This window comes from Thalassophryne amazonica, chromosome 16, assembly GCF_902500255.1.
Source record: "Thalassophryne amazonica chromosome 16, fThaAma1.1, whole genome shotgun sequence".
In the NCBI taxonomy this organism is placed as follows: Eukaryota; Metazoa; Chordata; class Actinopteri; order Batrachoidiformes; family Batrachoididae; genus Thalassophryne; species Thalassophryne amazonica.
Window position 1 is genome coordinate 74675994 of NC_047118.1, and position 21748 is coordinate 74697741.

At 40.3% G+C, this 21748-nt stretch overlaps 1 protein-coding gene across 2 annotated transcripts in view; it reads left to right on the forward strand.

Moving 5' to 3' along the window:
* The first annotated feature begins 8613 nt into the window (after nt 1–8613).
* Nucleotides 8614–21748, forward strand: part of tlcd3ba (TLC domain containing 3Ba) — a 41733-nt gene continuing 28598 nt past the window's right edge. The window contains exons 1-2 of one of the 2 annotated variants that reach the window (XM_034191198.1): nt 8614–8760; nt 17928–18011. In XM_034191198.1, the coding sequence (XP_034047089.1) occupies nt 8642–8760; nt 17928–18011 (203 nt within the window). In that variant the 5' untranslated portion in view covers nt 8614–8641. The remainder of the gene's footprint in view (nt 8761–17927; nt 18012–21748) is intronic. The other variant, XM_034191200.1, reaches the window with a different exon arrangement.

Here is a 21748-nt window from a genome sequence, read left to right on the forward strand (position 1 = left end):
TGATGATTTGAGGAAGAAACCTCAAGCAGACCAGACTTAAAGGGGTGACCTTCTGCTTGGGCCATGCTACCGACACAACAGTTTACAAAATGAATATACCATACTTTCCGGACTATACAGCGCACCCAAATATTAGCCAAACCCACCCCAATTAAAAATAAATAAATAAATAAATTGTACATAAATAAGCCACACTTGTCTATAAGCCGCGGGTCTCCATGTTGTAACATGAGATATTTACACAGAAAGATGTTAGAAAGTTTTTAACTTTTAATTAAATATGTACCTAAAATGCTTTTTTCCCTGAAGTGTTGCACATAAATATTGACAGACACATTGTGCAGTGCCCACACGTTGTCTTTGCTCCACACGGAGAACTGAGTCATTTCAACTTTTTCTAAGTTTCATCACTTGTAGCCAGGATTGGATGGAGTCTGTGGTAAATGAGATGTTAATGAGGCGCTGTGAGTTTTTTTTGACTTGTTGCGCCAAGACAGAGAACCAGTCTGGAAGGGGGGGGGGGGACTCCGCTCCGCTCCGCTGATCTGACGGCGCAACAGTGGCGCAAAGTGCCAGAGAGGGACTTTTCTTCACTAAACTGAAGGGGTAAGACCTGTGTGTGAATTTACACCGCATGAGGAGTGCAGCTTTCAGGAAATCAGTTGACATATTTCGACTTATGAAAAAGCCTGTAAAAATCCATAAAGTAGCCGCACCATTGTAAAAAAAAAAAAAAATGCAGTGTTCAAAGCATGTGGAAAAAAGTAGTGGCTTATACTCTGGAAATTACGGTACAGGAAATTTTGCCAGTGCACAGGATGATAGGGTTGCAGAAGAAGACACCACACCCATCTCTGGATGGAGCTGCACCTCAGAGAAAAAACAGAATCAAGCATCAGAAAGACAACAAATACTCTATAATTGTCAGCATTAGGCAACAAGAAAAACAAGAAATACTAAGGTGATCGCCGGCTACTAGCCCTAAGCTTCACTAAAAGACCCAGACTTTAGATAAAGTTGAGGCCGTGGCCCGCTACGTTTAGAAAAGCAGGTGGCCTAAGATGGACCCCTGTGGAACCCCAAATTCATGTCACTAAGGTTAGAGTGTTGTGTGTTGGGGGGGCGTGGCTGGTTGTGTTGGTGTTCTTTTCTTTTCTTTGCTCTCCAGGTGGCATGAGGGCTGATTTGTCTGTGGAGAAAGTGCTGGCTGAAGAGTCCTCACCCTTATTAGCGTCATGTGGAACACCTGTGGCAGGGGCTCACGTGCGGCCTTGAAGACTTGCAGCTGGAGCAGATAATTGGATGGCGTTCTGCATATAAGTCATGTGTGATTTGAGCAGAACTGCCGGGAACTCGACCTTGTGACGTTTGTTTGTGAGACGCTGAGGACCGCGCCTGGGTTTGACATATCGAGCCCGTGAAGCAGGGAAGGGTGAGGACACATGCCGTCAGCACACGCTAAAGGTAATTAAGTGATTAATTGTTGATAGTATCTTGGTGTTTTGTTACACAGTAAACTGAGACTGTGAAGAGAATTGTGCAGCTTGCTTCTCACTGCAGTGGCGTGCAGGATAAGTGATCCTCCACTTGTTGTGAGAGGCTGCTCATTTGCATAAAGTTAAAAAGAAACATTGACCTAAGTGTGTTGCTGATAGCGTGTGTTATGCGAAAGATAGAGTTGTATCTGCTGACATCACCTCACCTTCTCTTTGCTCCACAGAGAATCGGTTCATCGTGTCCACCTGGGGGTGTTTGGCGGTGGTAGTGAGTCCAGGAGCGCCGGACTTTAATCCTTGCGGGCGCTGGAGAACGTGCCACTTATCACTCCACCAGAGGACGCTTTTTATGTTTTATATTTGTAAGCACAGGTGAAAAATAAATTGTTTCTGTTGGGACCCGCCTTCTGGTTATTTTGACCGCTGGGTTTCTGTCAGACGCAGGTCCGCTCCTCAACCCGCGTCAACACATAACATAGAGGTAGTGTTATTGTACAAAACACAGTGTGAACGACTGGTCAGGTATGATGTCAAAACATCATACCTGATGTCAGAACATTCCCAGTACTCCTAAAATGACTTTCCAGTCTATCAAGTAGAATATGATGTTCCATGGTATCATACGAAGCATTAAGATCTAACAGCACAAGAATTGTAGTGGTGTCCGAATCCATTGCAAGCAGAAGATCATTCACCACTTTAATGAGAGCCGTCTCTGTGGAATGATATTTTCTAAAAGCAGACTGCAGTGGGTTATAAACCTAGGTAATACCTCAGTGATGGCACCCACCTCAATAGCAGGGTGTAGTGGCTGGGTTAAGGCATGCTGGGATATGTTTAACCTAATGTCATATTTATTAATCAAAGAATCTTGGCTTAATAAAATGTGACTTATAGGTGACTGTCCATGAATAAGTGTTGCCACCGTGTCAAACAGAACTTTGAGTTATGTTGTTTTGTGTTGATCAAATCATAGTAATAGGTCCGCTTTGTAGCCAGCAGTGCATGCTTGTACTCTAAGATAGCATCACGCCACACAAGGTGGAATACGTCTAATTTGAACTACGAAACTTCTGTGTTCTAGACCTCTAGCCTTATGCTTGAGGTCACGCAAGTAATCACTGAACCAAGGTGACTGTATTTTGGGGGCGTGGTTTTAAAGTAGGTGGCGCAATCATGTCGAGTGTAGTTTGAGCAGTGAGTTTAAACTATCCACAAGACTGTCTACTGATTGGGCATTTTCCAAACGTAAAGCTAAGATATCAGGCAGTCTAGCTTCAAGTTCAGTTGTAGTTGAGGAGCTGATGCATCACCGCAATGAAAAATAAGGTTGTTGTTCCACTAAACACAACAGCAAAACTGTAAACTTAAGTGAGTGATCAGAGACCACTGATGCAAGAGGCATGATGTCAGTATTCATGACAGCAATACCACGTTTGAGAAACATCCAACGTATTTCCACTAGATCTGCATTGAATCCCTGTACATCCATATTTCCATCAATGATTTACAGATGGGATTCAGAAGGCTTATTTATATGAAGGTTTGAAGTCACCAATACAAATGTTATCTACACTAGTTGACAAGTTAGAGATGAACTCACCAAATTCATCTAAGAATTGCAGAGTATGAGCCAGGGGCCTATATACAGTGATAAAGGTAATGTGGCTGATTTTATTCTTCTGACCTTGGCAATACGTAGCATCATGGGCAGAACGGAGAATCAGATGTTCAAACGAATTATATTGTGACCCCCAACAGCTAATAAAGTTTAAAATCTCCTTTAAAAATGTGAACGCTTTTTGACAGGATTATTACTGTACTTAATTCTAAACACTGCAACTTGTACTACAATGCCCACTGTCAGTTTGGGATACTTTTTCATTTCCTTTGTGATGTATCATATGTTGACATAAAGATGTGTAATGCAGTTATGATCTTATTACATGCTTGCCTTGACACAGTCTGTTGGTGTTGGACACTCCGTTTCAGTTTTGGGGTTACACGTGTGTGTGTGTGTGTCAGGGGGTACACCTTGTCTTGTTTTTGAAGTTCACACCTCATCAGGAACATTTTTTGAAATTTCTGTGGTGGATTTCAATGAAGTTTCATACAAAATTCCACCTCGTCCCTTGCCGTGACCTTCTTTCTAAGGTCGCAGTAATTATGTCCGCCAAAGATGTAATAAAATCAGCGTTTGTCTGTCTTTTAGCAGGATTACAGCAAAACTGTTGGGGAAGGTGTAGTGACATGGACCCACAACAGGGGGTGCAAATGAACGGTCAATAGCTGAGCCAAGAGGTAACAATTTAAATCAAATCAAATCAAATCAATTTTATTTATATAGCACCAAATCACAACAAACAGTTGCCCCAAGGCGCTTTATATTGTAAGGCAAAGCCATACAATAATTACGGAAAAAAAACCCCAACGGTCAAAACGACCCCCTGTGAGCAAGCACTTGGCGACAGTGGGAAGGAAAAACTCCTTTTTAACAGGAAGAAACCTCCAGCAGAACCAGGCTCAGGGAGGGGCAGTCTTCTGCTGGGACTGGTTGGGGCTGAGGGAGAGAACCAGGAAAAAGACATGCTGTGGAGGGGAGCAGAGATCAATCACTAATGATTAAATGCAGAGTGATGCATACAGAGCAAAAAGAAAGAAATTCAATGAATTATGGGAACCCCCCCAGTCTAAGTCTATAGCAGCATAACTAAGGGATGGTTCAGGGTTACCCGATCCAGCCCTAACTATAACTTTAGCAAAAGGAAAGTTTTAAGCCTAATCTTAAAGTAGAGAGGGTGTCTGTCTCCCTGATCCGAATTGGGAGCTGGTTCACAGGAGAGGAGCCTGAAAGCTGAAAGCTCTGCCTCCGATCTGGGTTTTGTTTGTTGTGTATTTTTTAGTTTGGTTTTGGTTTCCACCCAGAAATGAAGCGGGAGAAGAATGAAAGGGTTTACCAGCAGAATTATGAAAGCGTTAGTGTGTGTGTTGAAGGAGTGACAGTTGAGTAACTGAGTGAATGGCTGATTTCTGGATTCTGTAGATAGTTTTCTTGTTGTTGTGTTCATAGACATGTTTCAGGTTAGGGTCAGTTTTTAAAGTAAACTGCTCGTATTTGCTCCTGCACTCCTCAGATGTTAGCTGATGTTTAGGAACCTTCAGCTCTTGTTCTTCACGTTTTGTTTGTTTTTTTGCCAATAAACGGCAGATGGATGGACTGTCATTTAGAGATTAGACTTGTTTTCTTCTATGAAAAGAAAGTTGATGTTTATTATAAATATGAAACTGTTTTCTTGTCTTTGTTTTAGCAAAAGTTTTGTTTTTTTGACTTGTTCCCAACAAATACTTGAATTTCTTAAAAATGTTTTAAGTAGTGAATGAAGGAATAAATAAGTGGACACTGGATAATATTCGTGCCGTTGTCATCAGTCTGTTCTTTAGTGAACATGAAAGTATGTTTTCAGCAGGTTACTGAACCATAAATCCACAATTAACAGCTGGGAATTGATGACTCTTATTCCTAATCAATTACGTATCCAAATTTGGAATCAAACTGGAGTGATTTAAAAGACCTTAATTTAAATTTTTAAAAAAATTGTCAAACTGATCCCTGCCCCCAAAAAATCAGATATTAAACTGGCACATTGTAGCCAAATTGTTTCTCCATTAACTTCATGATGTAGTTGTAAAAGGTCTTTAAGCTTCTGTTTTTATTTATTTATTTATTTTTGCACTGGGGCTGGTCACGGTACACAGAAGTCATGGTTTGGTATGAATTTGGTTTTTGAAAAGTCTTCGTATCTTTAGACAGTATCTTTGTGAGTAGCAGAGAGCTGCAGTCAGCCACTTTAGCACTGTCAGACAAACTGTAAATGTAAACTTTTTTTCATTAAATGTTTACAAATTGGATTCCAGGTTTGCTTGTTTGCGACTTTGAGTATTTCGTCCTTTTTACGTCTGATTTTATTTATGTATTTATTCACACAAATGACCGCATCTCATAAAATTGTACAGCGGCCATAAACATAAATTTTTGTCATAAGTTGTTGGCGTTGTTTGTCTAAACACAAATGGTTGGACTGATGATGTCTGGGGACAGTGATGCAACACAAATTTGATGCGCTTTCACTTTTAGGTTCATATTTTGGAAGAAAAAGGTAAATTAACAAATTCCGTTTATACTTCCAGTGTTTCTGGGTGGAATAATGCGGTTGCTTGCTTTAAATGGCTGGTTTGCTGTTAATTCACTGTAGGCCGGCAGCATTTTTATTGTGTTGCCACAGCTCTTGGCTCGCCTACAGTACGTCTCAAAAATAGATTTTCCTGAAAAAAATTAAAGATCTTTATTTCAGACAGTGAAATTTCTACATATTCTAGTTTCACTGCATAGAACTAAATGTTTCAATCATTTGTTTATTTTAACTTTGATAATTACAGCCTACAGCTCCCCCCCCAAAAAATAAAAAATAAATAAATAAAATGCATATCTCAAAATATTAGAATATTTTATTTCAAGCCACAATTGGGGACTAACCCTGTTGTGTCTGATATGCGGAAGTTCATGCAGGTTATATGGTCACAAATTGTGCTTTAATGGGGATGGTTAAAAGTTTTACTGGCGATGCGTTAGCGGAGCCAGTAAAATGGATATTTGCAACCGTAATCCAGCATGAACGTCTATAAATCATCAGACACAAGGGGGTTATTCCCATTCTAATCCAATTCCATCGTTTGCACGGTTTATTTTCTGTAGATAATTTAGTCGGCGAGACTTGCCTTCGAGTTGAGGCAGCATCACTCCAACAGCGGTCAGGGTGCGGCGTAATCCATCAAATGTGAAACAGTAATTCTGTATCAGAATCCACATCGATACTTTCGTATGGCAGCTTAAATTCACCCATTTTGGCATCGTCATTGGCACGCGACTTTCTCTCGCTCTCAGCTGACAGCGCCATTATTGACATCTGCGTAGTAGCGCACACGGCCAGTCAGGGCTCGGAGTAATGCATTCAGATATGAAATGGTCAAATATTTTGTCACAGTTACCCCGATATTATACAGTCTGAAATCTCATACATGAATCAATCAGATTTGCGGAAAAAATCTAATTGGATTAGAATGCTGTATGAATACCCTTTTAAGTATCTTTTTAATCTCTGAATCTTTGTCAGTACACACACCATAATCATGGGGAAGACAGCTGAAGTGACAGTTGTCCAGAAGACACTCGGACACTTTCCAGAAGGTTAAGCCAGAAGGTTGTTGAACGCTCTGGCTGTTCAGAGTTCTGGATCAAAGGATATTCATGTAAAGTTAAATGGACTGCATTTATTTAGTGCTTTAACATCTGCATCAGACGCTCAAAGTGCTTTACAAACAATGCCTCACATTCACCCCAGTGTGAGGCTGCTGCCATACAAGGCACCCACTACACACCGGGAGCAACTAGGGGATTAAGGACCTTGCCCAAGGGCCCTTAGTGATTTTTCTGGTCAGGCTGGGATTTGAACAGAGGATCCTCTGGTCTCAAGTCAAATGCTTAACCACTAGACCATCACCTCCTCTAAGTTGATTGAAGGAAAAAGTGTGGTCGGAAAAGATGCACAAGCAACACGGATGGCCACATCCTTGAGAAGATTGTCAAGCAAATCTGATTCAAGAACTTCATGGAGCTTCACAAGGAGCGGACTGAGGTTGGAATCAGTATATCAAGAGCCAACACGCACAGATTTGTCCAAGAATGGGCTGCAAGTGTCACATTCCAAGTGTACAATGAGCGTCTTACATGTGCTAAGGAGAAAAAGAACTGGACTGGTGAGTAGTGGTCAGAAGTCCTCTTCAGACTAAATTAAATTTTACATTTCAGCTAGAAACCAAGGTCCCAGAGTCTGGAGGAGGAGTGGAGAGACACAAAATCCAAGGTGCTTGAAGTTCAGTGTGACGCTTCCACAGTCCGTGATGGTTTGGGACACTGTTTTATCAAGTTCAAAGTCAACAGCCCTCAACCAGGAGGTTTTAGAGCACTTCATGCTTCCATCTGCTGACAAGCTTTAGGGAGATGCAGATTTCCTCTTCCAGCAGGTCCTGGCATCTGGCTACAGTGCTAAAACTACTAGTACATGGTTTGCTAAGCCATTTTGGCATCGTCGTCGGTACGTGACTTTTCTCGCTCTCAGCTGACAGCGCCATTATTGACATAGCAGCGCACGCGGCCGGGCAGGGCGCAGAGTAATGCATTCAAATGTGAAAACGGTACTTGGTTGATCCCACAGACATTCCCTCATAGATTCTTTAAGGAGTATTGTCAAGACAACATAAGAGACACTACAACCATCAATGTAGATGAGCTGAAGGCTGCTATCAGAGCAACCAGGGGCCTCATGTACAAAGGTTGCCCTCAATTCCACATGGACTGGGATTTACAAAAGGAACGTGCTTGGATCCATGCATACGCAAAGTTTGATACATCTGATTTTTTTTTTTTTTTTTTTGTGTATGCCATGTTTTGGGAGGAAATCCATGCAAGCCTTTGTACATGAAGCTTATGGACTTCCAGAACACCTCAGCAGTGCCACAGGCTGATCGCCTCCACGCCACATCGCACTGATGTAGGTATTCACTCTAAAGGAGCCACAACCAAGTACTGGGTGCATAAATGAGCATATTTTTCAGAATTACACATTTCTGTATTATAAATCCTTCTTTAAAACTGATCTTCTGAAATATTCCATATTTTGAGTTATGCACTTTCTATTTTTTTTGGGGGGGGGGGCAGCTGTAGTCCATAATAATCAAAAATAATAGAAACATTTCAGCCTCTGTGAACTGAAGCTAGAATATTTAAAATTTTCACTCTAAAATGCTGACAAATATTGAACTTTTCCATGATATTTTAATATTTTTTTAGATGCACCTGGATGTACTCTACTCAGGCCTTGTCTAGTTTACACTCTGTTTGGTGCAACTGGGTGGTTTCTCTTTTAAGCTCCTGGTATGACTCCACAGAGCATGATGTGACACACCCCTCCACTGACAGGTGGCTGCAGGAGGCTCGCCCACTCGTGCCTCCTCTCTAAGCTCCCTGCAACCTGCCCTCATTTATTAAACTCACAGTAGATCCACAGGCTGCAAGGAAACCAGAAGCCATGTGGGCCCTGGTGGCTGCTGGTTCCATCTTCTTTCTTGGACTCTTCATAGTCTCCAAGCAGACTCTGAAACAAATGTTGGGATGGGCCGAAGGTGACGCGGCTATCGTGTCCACACGGTAAGAACACGTTACACTCGTGAGGATATAAACCAACTGTCCTGAAACAACTTAATCTTTGAATCGTTAAAGCAGCGAGCAATGAAAAAATCAAACTAAAGGGCAACAGGGGTGCTGCCATCATTCTAAATGACTTGTGGGTTGTTTGGATTAAATTTCTCTAAGGAAAAAAAAATCTAACATGAGCATCACTCACTGTACTCATTCCTATACCATATTTTCCGGGGTAGAAGTTGCATTATTATTATGAGTTTGAGAGGTATTGCGACTATACACCAATCTGCTGCATCATATTCCAAAAAAGCTGTGCATTCATTACTACTGCTAATACTACTATACAAGGCTTTCCCATGACCCCAAAGCACTAAACAAAATAAACTCTTAATAAAATGTCAATAATGAAGTCCACTCAAACAATGCACAAAATCCCAAGTTAAAGAACTGATAATGTATTTAAAAAATAGCTGAAATTTGTACTTCAGTGTGACTTGGACATTTTTTTTTTTAGGGGTGGCAGGTGGTTACCCCTTCAGGGCTTTTTTTTTTTTTTTTTTGACAGGTGTGATGAGACCATTCCTCCAGAACCATTTAGAACAAGTTCATAACACAGCAAAGGTGCCAATTCGGACTTTTTTCTTTAATGATGGAGCTGCTAGTGGCAAACATTCACAGTGATGTAGCTATTAAGGGACACAGTGAAAGGTGAGGCTTAAAATAATCACTATATGTAGATGATATCCTTTGTGTTCTGGTCTAATTGTTCAGTCTATTAATCAATCAATCAATTTTTTTATATAGCGCCAAATCACAACAAACAGTTGCCCCAAGGGCGCTTTATATTGTAAGGCAAGGCCATACAATAATTATGTAAAACCCCAACGGTCAAAACGACCCCCTGTGAGCAAGCACTTGGCTACAGTGGGAAGGAAAAACTCCCTTTTAACAGGAAGAACCTCCAGCAGAACCAGGCGCAGGGAGGGGCAGTCTTCTGCTGGGACTGGGTGGGGCTGAGGGAGAGAACCAGGAAAGAGACATGCTGTGGAGGGGAGCAGAGATCGATCACTAATGATTAAATGCAGAGTGGTGCATACAGAGCAAAAAGAGAAAGAAACAGTGCATCATGGGAACCCCCCAGCAGTCTACGTCTATAGCAGCATAACTAAGGGATGGTTCAGGGTCACCTGATCCAGCCCTAACTATAAGCTTTAGCAAAAGGAAAGTTTTAAGCCTAATCTTAAAAGTAGAGAGGGGTGTCTGTCTCCCTGATCTGAATTGGGAGCTGGTTCCACAGGAGAGGAGCCTGAAAGCTGAAGGCTCTGCCTCCCATTCTACTCTTACAAACCCTAGGAACTAAAAGTAAGCCTGCAGTCTGAGAGCGAAGCGCTCTATTGGGGTGATATGGTACTACGAGGTCCCTAAGATAAGATGGGACCTGATTATTCAAACCTTATAAGTAAGAAGAAGAATTTTAAATTCTATTCTAGAATTAACAGGAAGCCAATGAAGAGAGGCCAATATGGGTGAGATATGCTCTCTCCTTCTAGTCCCCGTCAGTACTCTAGCTGCAGCATTTTGAATTAACTGAAGGCTTTTAGGGAACTTTTAGGACAACCTGATAATAATGAATTACAATAGTCCAGCCTAGAGGAATAAATGCATGAAATTAGTTTTTCAGATCACTCTGAGACAAGACCTTTCTGATTTTAAAGATATTGCGTAAATGCAAAAAGGCAGTCCTACATATTTGTTTAATATGCGCTTTGATGACATATCCTGATCAAAAATGACTCCAAGATTTCTCACAGTATTACTAGAGGTCAGGGTAATGCCATCCAGAGTAAGGATCTGGTTAGACACCATGTTTCTAAGATGTGTGGGGCCAAGTACAATAACTTCAGTTTTATCTGAGTTTAAAAGCAGGAAATTAGAGGTCATCCATGTCTTTATGTCTGTAAGACAATCCTGCAGTTTTAGCTAATTGGTGTGTGTCCTCTGGCTTCATGGATAGATAAAGCTGGGTATCATCTGCGTAACAATGAAAATTTAAGCAATAACGTCTAATAATACTGCCTAAGGGAAGCATGTATAAAGTGAATAAAATTGGTCCTAGCACAGAACCTTGTGGAACTCCATAATTAACTTTAGTCTGTGAAGAAGATTCCCCATTTACATGAACAAATTGTAATCTATTAGACAAATATGATTCAAACCACCGCAGCGCAGTGCCTTTAATACCTATGGCATGGTCTAATCTCTGTAATAAAATGTATAGTCAACAGTATCAAAAGCAGCACTGAGGTCTAACAGAACAAGCACAGAGATGAGTCCACTGTCCGAGGCCATAAGAAGATCATTTGTAACCTTCACTAATGCTGTTTCTGTACTATGATGAATTCTAAAACCTGACTGAAACTCTTCAAATAGACCATTCCTCTGCAGATGATCAGTTAGCTGTTTTACAACTACCCTTTCAAGAATTTTTGAGAGAAAAGGAAGGTTGGAGATTGGCCTATAATTAGCTAAGATAGCTGGGTCAAGTGATGGCTTTTAAGTAATGGTTTAATTACTGCCACCTTAAAAGCCTGTGGTACATAGCCAACTAACAAAGATAGATTGATCATTTAAGATCGAAGCATTAAATAATGGTAGGGCTTCCTTGAGCAGCCTGGTAGGAATGGGGTCTAATAAACATGTTGATGGTTTGGATGAAGTAACTAATGAAAGTAACTCAGACAGAACAATCGGAGAGAAAGAGTCTAACCAAATACCGGCATCACTGAAAGCAGCCAAAGATAACGATACGTCTTTGGGATGGTTATGAGTAATTTTTTCTCTAATAGTTAAAATTTTGTTAGCAAAGAAAGTCATGAAGTCATTACTAGTTAAAGTTAATGGAATACTCAGCTCAATAGAGCTCTGACTCTTTGTCAGCCTGGCTACAGTGCTGAAAAGAAACCTGGGGTTGTTCTTATTTTCTTCAATTAGTGATGAGTAGAAAGATGTCCTAGCTTTACGGAGGGCTTTTTTATAGAGCAACAGACTCTTTTTTCCAGGCTAAGTGAAGATCTTCTAAATTAGTGAGACGCCATTTCCTCTCCAACTTACGGGTTATCTGCTTTAAGCTATGAGTTTGTGAGTTATACCACGGAGTCAGACACTTCTGATTTAAAGCTCTCTTTTTCAGAGGAGCTACAGCATCCAAAGTTGTCTTCAATGAGGATGTAAAACTATTGACGAGATACTCTATCTCCCTTACAGAGTTTAGGTAGCTACTCTGCACTGTGTTGGTATATGGCATTAGAGAACATAAAGAAGGAATCATATCCTTAAACCTAGTTACAGCGCTTTCTGAAAGACTTCTAGTGTAATGAAACTTATTCCCCACTGCTGGGTAGTCCATCAGAGTAAATGTAAATGTTATTAGGAATGATCAGACAGAAGGGAGTTTTCAGGGAATACTGTTAAGTCTTCTATTTCCATACCATAAGTCAGAACAAGATCTAAGATATGATTAAAGTGGTGGGTGGACTCATTTACTTTTTGAGCAAAGCCAATAGAGTCTAATAATAGATTAAATGCAGTGTTGAGGCTGTCATTCTCAGCATCTGTGTGGATGTTAAAATCGCCCACTATAATTATCTTATCTGAGCTAAGCACTAAGTCAGACAAAAGGTCTGAAAATTCACAGAGAAACTCACAGTAACGACCAGGTGGACGATAGATAATAATAAATAAAACTGGTTTTTGGGACTTCCAATTTGGATGGACAAGACTAAGAGACAAGCTTTCAAATGAATTAAAGCTCTGTCTGGGTTTTTGATTAATTAATAAGCTGGAATGGAAGATTGCTGCTAATCCTCCGCCCCGGCCCGTGCTACGAGCATTCTGACAGTTAGTGTGACTCGGGGGTGTTGACTCATTTAAACTAACATATTCATCCTGCTGTAACCAGGTTTCTGTTAGGCAGAATAAATCAATATGTTGATCAATTATTATATCATTTACCAACAGGGACTTAGAAGAGAGAGACCTAATGTTTAATAGACCACATTTAACTGTTTTAGTCTGTGGTGCAGTTGAAGGTGCTATATTATTTTTTCTTTTTGAATTTTTATGCTTAAATAGATTTTTGCTGGTTATTGGTGGTCTGGGAGCAGGCACCGTCTCTACGGGGATGGGGTAATGAGGGGATGGCAGGGGGAGAGAAGCTGCAGAGAGGTGTGTAAGACTACAACTCTGCTTCCTGGTCCCAACCCTGGATAGTCACGGTTTGGAGGATTTAAGAAAATTGGCCAGATTTCTAGAAATGAGAGCTGCTCCATCCAAAGTGGGATGGATGCCGTCTCTCCTAACAAGACCAGGTTTTCCCCAGAAGCTTTGCCAATTATCTATGAAGCCCACCTCATTTTTTGTTTGGTTTGTTGGTAAATGATATAATAATTGATCAACATATTGATTTATTCTGCCTAACAGAAACCTGGTTACAGCAGGATGAATATGTTAGTTTAAATGAGTCAACACCCCCGAGTCACACTAACTGTCAGAATGCTCGTAGCACGGGCCGGGGCGGTGGATTAGCAGCAATCTTCCATTCCAGCTTATTAATTAATCAAAAACCCAGACAGAGCTTTAATTCATTTGAAAGCTTGTCTCTTAGTCTTGTCCATCCAAATTGGAAGTCCCAAAAACCAGTTTTATTTGTTATTATCTATCGTCCACCTGGTCGTTACTGTGAGTTTCTCTGTGAATTTTCAGACCTTTTGTCTGACTTAGTGCTTAGCTCAGATAAGATAATTATAGTGGGCGATTTTAACATCCACACAGATGCTGAGAATGACAGCCTCAACACTGCAGTTAATCTATTATTAGACTCTATTGGCTTTGCTCAAAAAGTAAATGAGTCCACCCACCACTTTAATCATATCTTAGATCTTGTTCTGACTTATGGTATGGAAATAGAAGACTTAACAGTATTCCCTGAAAACTCCCTTCTGTCTGATCATTTCTTAATAACATTTACATTTACTCTGATGGACTACCCAGCAGTGGGGAATAAGTTTCATTACACTAGAAGTCTTTCAGAAAGCGCTGTAACTAGGTTTAAGGATATGATTCCTTCTTTATGTTCTCTAATGCCATATACCAACACAGTGCAGAGTAGCTACCTAAACTCTGTAAGGGAGATAGAGTATCTCGTCAATAGTTTTACATCCTCATTGAAGACAACTTTGGATGCTGTAGCTCCTCTGAAAAAGAGAGCTTTAAATCAGAAGTGTCTGACTCCGTGGTATAACTCACAAACTCGTAGCTTAAAGCAGATAACCCGTAAGTTGGAGAGGAAATGGCGTCTCACTAATTTAGAAGATCTTCACTTAGCCTGGAAAAAGAGTGTTGCTCTATAAAAAAGCCCTCCGTAAAGCTAGGACATCTTTCTACTCATCACTAATTGAAGAAAATAAGAACAACCCCAGGTTTCTTTTCAGCACTGTAGCCAGGCTGACAAAGAGTCAGAGCTCTATTGAGCTGAGTATTCCATTAACTTTAACTAGTAATGACTTCATGACTTTCTTTGCTAACAAAATTTTAACTATTAGAGAAAAAATTACTCATAACCATCCCAAAGACGTATCGTTATCTTGGCTGCTTTCAGTGATGCCGGTATTTGGTTAGACTCTTTCTCTCAGATTGTTCTGTCTGAGTTATTTTCATTAGTTACTTCATCCAAACCATCAACATGTTTATTAGACCCCATTCCTACCAGGCTGCTCAAGGAAGCCCTACCATTATTTAATGCTTCGATCTTAAATATGATCAATCTATCTTTGTTAGTTGGCTATGTACCACAGGCTTTTAAGGTGGCAGTAATTAAACCATTACTTAAAAAGCCATCACTTGACCCAGCTATCTTAGCTAATTATAGGCCAATCTCCAACCTTCCTTTTCTCTCAAAAATTCTTGAAAGGGTAGTTGTAAAACAGCTAACTGATCATCTGCAGAGGAATGGTCTATTTGAAGAGTTTCAGTCAGGTTTTAGAATTCATCATAGTACAGAAACAGCATTAGTGAAGGTTACAAATGATCTTCTTATGGCCTCGGACAGTGGACTCATCTCTGGGCTTGTTCTGTTAGACCTCAGTGCTGCTTTTGATACTGTTGACCATAAAATTTTATTACAGAGATTAGAGCATGCCATAGGTATTAAAGGCACTGCGCTGCGGTGGTTTGAATCATATTTGTCTAATAGATTACAATTTGTTCATGTAAATGGGGAATCTTCTTCACAGACTAAAGTTAATTATGGAGTTCCACAAGGTTCTGTGCTAGGACCAATTTTATTCACTTTATACATGCTTCCCTTAGCAGTATTATTAGACGGTATTGCTTAAATTTTCATTGTTACGCAGATGATACCCAGCTTTATCTATCCATGAAGCCAGAGGACACACACCAATTAGCTAAACTGTAGGATTGTCTTACAGACATAAAGACATGGATGACCTCTAATTTCCTGCTTTTAAACTCAGATAAAACTGAAGTTATTGTACTTGGCCCCACAAATCTTAGAAACATGGTGTCTAACCAGATCCTTACTCTGGATGGCATTACCCTGACCTCTAGTAATACTGTGAGAAATCTTGGAGTCATTTTTGATCAGGATATGTCATTCAAAGCGCATATTAAACAAATATGTAGGACTGCTTTTTTGCATTTACGCAATATCTCTAAAATCAGAAGGTCTTGTCTCAGAGTGATGCTGAAAAACTAATTCATGCATTTATTTCCTCTAGGCTGGACTATTGTAATTCATTATTATCAGGTTGTCCTAAAAGTTCCCTAAAAAGCCTTCAGTTAATTCAAAATGCTGCAGCTAGAGTACTGACAGGGACTAGAAGGAGAGAGCATATCTCACCCATATTGGCCTCTCTTCATTGGCTTCCTGTTAATTCTAGAATAGAATTTAAAATTCTTCTTCTTACTTATAAGGTTTTGAATAATCAGGTCCCATCTTATCTTAGGGACCTCGTAGTACCATATCACCCCAATAGAGCTCTTCGCTCTCAGACTGCAGGCTTACTTGTAGTTCCTAGGGTTTGTAAGAGTAGAATGGGAGGCAGAGCCTTCAGCTTTCAGGCTCCTCTCCTGTGGAACCAGCTCCCAATTCAGATCAGGGAGACAGACACCCTCTCTACTTTTAAGATTAGGCTTAAAACTTTACTTTTTGCTAAAGCTTATAGTTAGGGCTGGATCAGGTGACCCTGAATCATCCCTTAGTTATGCTGCTATAGACGTAGACTGCTGGGGGGTTCCCATGATGCACTGTTTCTTTCTCTTTTTGCTCTGTATGCACCACTCTGCATTTAATCATTAGTGATCGATCTCTGCTCCCCTCCACAGCATGTCTTTTTCCTGGTTCTCTCCCTCAGCCCCAACCAGTCCCAGCAGAAGACTGCCCCTCCCTGAGCCTGGTTCTGCTGGAGGTTTCTTCCTGTTAAAAGGGAGTTTTTCCTTCCCACTGTAGCCAAGTGCTTGCTCACAGGGGGTCGTTTTGACCGTTGGGGTTTTACATAATTATTGTATGGCCTTGCCTTACAATATAAAGCGCCTTGGGGCAACTGTTTGTTGTGATTTGGCGCTGTATAAAAAAATTGATTGATTGATTGATTTAACTGTTTTAGTCTGTGGTGCAGTTGAAGGTGCTATATTATTTTTTCTTTTTGAATTTTTATGCTTAAATAGATTTTTGCTGGTTATTGGTAGTCTGGGAGCAGGCACCGTCTCTACGGGGATGGGGTAATGAGGGGATGGCAGGGGGAGAGAAGCTGCAGAGAGGTGTGTAAGACTACAACTCTGCTTCCTGGTCCCAACCCTGGATAGTCACGGTTTGGAGGATTTAAGAAAATTGGCCAGATTTCTAGAATGAGAGCTGCTCCATCCAAAGTGGGATGGATGCCGTCTCTCCTAACAAGACCAGGTTTTCCCCAGAAGCATTGCCAATTATCTATGAAGCCCACCTCATTTTTGGACACCACTCAGACAGCCAGCAATTCAGGAGAACATGCGGCTAAACATGTCACTCCCGGTCCGATTGGGGAGGGGCCCAGAGAAAACTACAGAGTCCGACATTGTTTTGCAAAGTTACACACCGATTTAATGTTAATTTTAGTGACCTCCGATTGGCGTAACCGGGTGTCATTACTGCCGACGTGAATTACAATCTTACCAAATTTACGCTTAGCCTTAGCCAGCAGTTTCAAATTTCCTTCAATGTCGCCTGCTCTGGCCCCCGGAAGACAATTGACTATGGTTGCTGGTGTCGCTAACTTCACATTTCTCAAAACAGAGTCGCCAATAACCAGAGTTTGATCCTCGGCGGGTGTGTCGTCGAGTGGGGAAAAACGGTTAGAGATGTGAACGGGTTGGCGGTGTACACGGGGCTTCTGTTTAGGGCTACGCTTCCTCCTCACAGTCACCAGTCAGCCTGCTTTCCCGGCTGCTCGGGATCTGCCAGGGGGGAACTAACGGCGGCTAAGCTACCTTGGTCCGCACCGACTACAGGGGCCTGGCTAGCTGTAGAATTTTCCACGGTGCGGAGCCGAGTCTCCAATTCGCCCAACCTGGCCTCCAAAGCTACGAATAAGCTACACTTATTACAAGTACCGTTACTGCTAAAGGAGGCCGAGGAATAACTAAACATTTCACACCCAGAGCAGAAAAGTGCGGGAGAGACAGGAGAAGCCGCCATGCTAAATCGGCTAAGAGCTAGTAGCTACGCTAAGCTAGCGGATTCCTAAAAACACGCAAAGTGAATAATGTGTAAATAATTTAGAGGTGATTCAGCAGAAGGAGTGCTTTAGTTAAGGCACGTAAAGATTACACTGGGAAACAAATCGTAATCTAGATAACTAGATCAATCTAACTGCGCAGATTAAACAGCTAAAAGATACAGAAAAACACCGCTGTGCTCCGGAACAGGAAGTGATACAATACCGCAGTGAGAGCCAACCACCTTTCAAAAACCTTTCAAAATTTTATTATGAAGTCCTTTAATTCACTCATGGGACAGAGTTGACAGTCACCAGCTTTTGTTTATTTTCAGTGTTTCTGAGCATCAATAAATATTTTTGCTTTGTATTTTCTGAGGTTATTTGTTGAACTTTGTGTCTCAGTCTGGTGTCGTCGATTCAGGCCATCATGGCTTCGTCGGTGGGCTGCATCATCATATCGTCTTGTTCAGATGTCATAGAGGACAAGTGAGTAAGAAATGTTTCCATCTTTCAGCCACAGTGCAATAAAATATTTTCTGTGTAGCTAGTACTGTGTGTGTGTGTATATATATATATATATATATATATATATATATATATATATATATATATATATATATATAGCATTTCAAATACAAGAATTCTCAAACTCAAACTGAAAGTAAATTTCTACTACTTGATATAAATTCATTAAAAATATAAAAGCCAATATGACGGGTTGCATAAGTAATCAGCTCCTTTGGTATAATACAGATTAGTTTAATTGCCAGTTTTATTCAGACAAGTCAGGGATGGATACATGAACATTTCCAAGTCACTTATGTCTTGAACTTTATTTACATTAGTTATGAAGAAATACAAACAATATGCCACTGTATGGTAAATCTGTGTGGAGGAGACAGTTCTCAAAAACTGAGTGACTGTGCAAGAAGGAGAAGAGTGAGGAAAGCCAACAAGACACTCAGACAACCCAGAAGAAGCTACAGGTTTCTGTGGCTGTGATTGGAGAAATTGTGCACTGTGCATGTTTTGCATTTTGTATCACCAGTTATACAGCTTCAGGAGGAAGTGGTACAGAGGAGGGTTTTACTAAAAAGAAGACCTGAAAGTTCAGCTACAATTTGCCAGAAGGTACATCTGAGATGCAAGCCTAGATTTAATGTTTTGGTGAAAGAAAATCCTCCTCTGTACCACTTCCTCTTGAAGCTGTATAACTGGTGATACAAAATACAAACCATGCACTATGCACAATTTCTCCAGTCACAGCAACAGAAGCCTGTAATTTCGTCCAGGTTGTCTTGGTGGCTTTCCTCACTCTTCTCCTTCTTGCACAGTCACTCAGTTTTTGAGAACTGTCTCCTCCACACAGATTTACCATAGAATGCTATACTGTTTGTATTTCTTCATAACTGATGTAAATAAAGTTCAAGACATATTCAGTGACTTGGAAATGTTCATGTATCCATCCCCTGACTTGTCTGAAGAAAATTGGCAATTAAACTGATTATTTACTGGTATTGTGCCAAAGGGGCTGATTACTTATGCAACCCATCATCTTGGCTTTTATATTTTTAATTAATTTATATTAAGTTGTAGAAATTTACTTTCAGTTTGAGTCTAAGGAAGATAATTTTAGAAATTTTTATATTGAGAAGCCTGATTTAATTTTTGTATTTGAAATGCCATGAACAAATTAAAATGAGTGAAATACCAAGGGGCTGAATATTTTTGTAAGCCACTGTATGTATATCCCGCTGTCCTATCAGAGGGCCTGGGGCTCTTCACACTTCTGCCCAAAGAGGGGGTATGTCGGAATGCCAGTTTCAGTAAAATGACAATTTCATCACAAATAAAAGAATATATTACAAATAAATCACCTCATTGTGTCCATTTTTTGTCCTTTCCTCATTCATTAAATGTATTCTATGTAATTTTATTTAATTTCAGGTGGGTATTTAACCAACTTTCTACGAAAAGGGGGTGGGCTGATGCTTGGTCCTGGGCTGTCTGATGGGCAAACAGGGGATAGATAGATCACAAAATAAAAATGCAGCCATCAATGGAGTTATTTTTAATTATTTATTAAAATTAACATTTGGGCTTGTTCCTTATAAATTATGACTAGTGAATAGATTATTTTTCATCCCATCCAACTTAACACAATAACTAAAATAAATAAAACATTTTAATTCTTGACTTTAAAATGTCAAATGATGAGAATAAACATTGAACTTTGATGAACCAGATCAAAAAGGATTCCCACAGATCCTTAAAGTGTGAAGTCATTAAAATTTTTATCTAAAAAGAAAGTTATTTTTCAGACTAATTTAACAGCAGTTACATTGTAAAACTCAACACATCTGCACCCCTCACAACACTGTGAGAAGGATTTTTCTTTTGGTCTATTTTTGTCTTGTGGAGCTAAGTTCAGTCGTTTGTTGCACTCGGTTGAGTTCTCTTTTTAAGCTCTCTGGTTTTACACCACAAAAATCTTGTCGCTAACAAATCGACAAAAACAAACTGGTTTGTATGTACAAATCACATCCATGTGTAATCTAATAGTAAAGTAATCCTTTTAGTCTGTAAGACCCTGACAGTTCAGTAATCCGGCCGCTGAGGACGATGGGAAGTCAAATCCACAATCCCTGCCTTCATTTTCCAGTCAAAGTGAAGCAGACGCACGTTTGCTAAACAAATCACAGGCAGCAAGGGATTCTGGGAGCAGACACACCTGCTGACTCATTCTAACTTCTGTTCTCACCTCCTAGAAACACAAAAATGCATCCAGAGACAGAGTCAGAACACGTGTGAAGTTTGTAGTTAAGGAAAAAAGTCATTTTTCTCCGTATCTTCAGATGGTGATTAAACCTGTCAATCACAGATCACGTGACATGACAGTTTTCTGATGATCATTCTGATTTTCGTGAAGCTGCTGCATATTGTTTTTCTTAACAATGGGAGATGTTTGTTCTTCATGTTGAATGAGTTTTATGATGAACTAGTTCTTGGTACAATTCGCATTTGGTGCTGAAACAAATATTTTGAGCTTCTATTTTTCGTGGTAAAATTACTTTCATTTTAATTTCATTTATATAGTGCCAAATCATAACAAAGTTGTCTCAAGGCACTTAACACAAGTAAAGTCTAACCTCACCAACCCCCAGAGCCAACACACAGGCAACAGTGGTAAGGAAAAACTCCTTCTGATGATTTGAGGAAGAAACCTCAAGCAGACCAGACTTAAAGGGGTGACCTTCTGCTTGGGCCATGCTACCGACACAACAGTTTACAAAATGAATATACCATACTTTCCGGACTATACAGCGCACCCAAATATTAGCCAAACCCACCCCAATTAAAAATAAATAAATAAATAAATTGTACATAAATAAGCCACACTTGTCTATAAGCCGCGGGTCTCCATGTTGTAACATGAGATATTTACACAGAAAGATGTTAGAAAGTTTTTAACTTTTAATTAAATATGTACCTAAAATGCTTTTTTCCCTGAAGTGTTGCACATAAATATTGACAGACACATTGTGCAGTGCCCACACGTTGTCTTTGCTCCACACGGAGAACTGAGTCATTTCAACTTTTTCTAAGTTTCATCACTTGTAGCCAGGATTGGATGGAGTCTGTGGTAAATGAGATGTTAATGAGGCGCTGTGAGTTTTTTTTGACTTGTTGCGCCAAGACAGAGAACCAGTCTGGAAGGGGGGGGGGGACTCCGCTCCGCTCCGCTGATCTGACGGCGCAACAGTGGCGCAAAGTGCCAGAGAGGGACTTTTCTTCACTAAACTGAAGGGGTAAGACCTGTGTGTGAATTTACACCGCATGAGGAGTGCAGCTTTCAGGAAATCAGTTGACATATTTCGACTTATGAAAAAGCCTGTAAAAATCCATAAAGTAGCCGCACCATTGTAAAAAAAAAAAAAATGCAGTGTTCAAAGCATGTGGAAAAAAGTAGTGGCTTATACTCTGGAAATTACGGTACAGGAAATTTTGCCAGTGCACAGGATGATAGGGTTGCAGAAGAAGACACCACACCCATCTCTGGATGGAGCTGCACCTCAGAGAAAAAACAGAATCAAGCATCAGAAAGACAACAAATACTCTATAATTTGTCAGCATTAGGCAACAAGAAAAACAAGAAATACTAAGGTGATCGCCGGCTACTAGCCCTAAGCTTCACTAAAAGACCCAGACTTTAGATAAAGTTG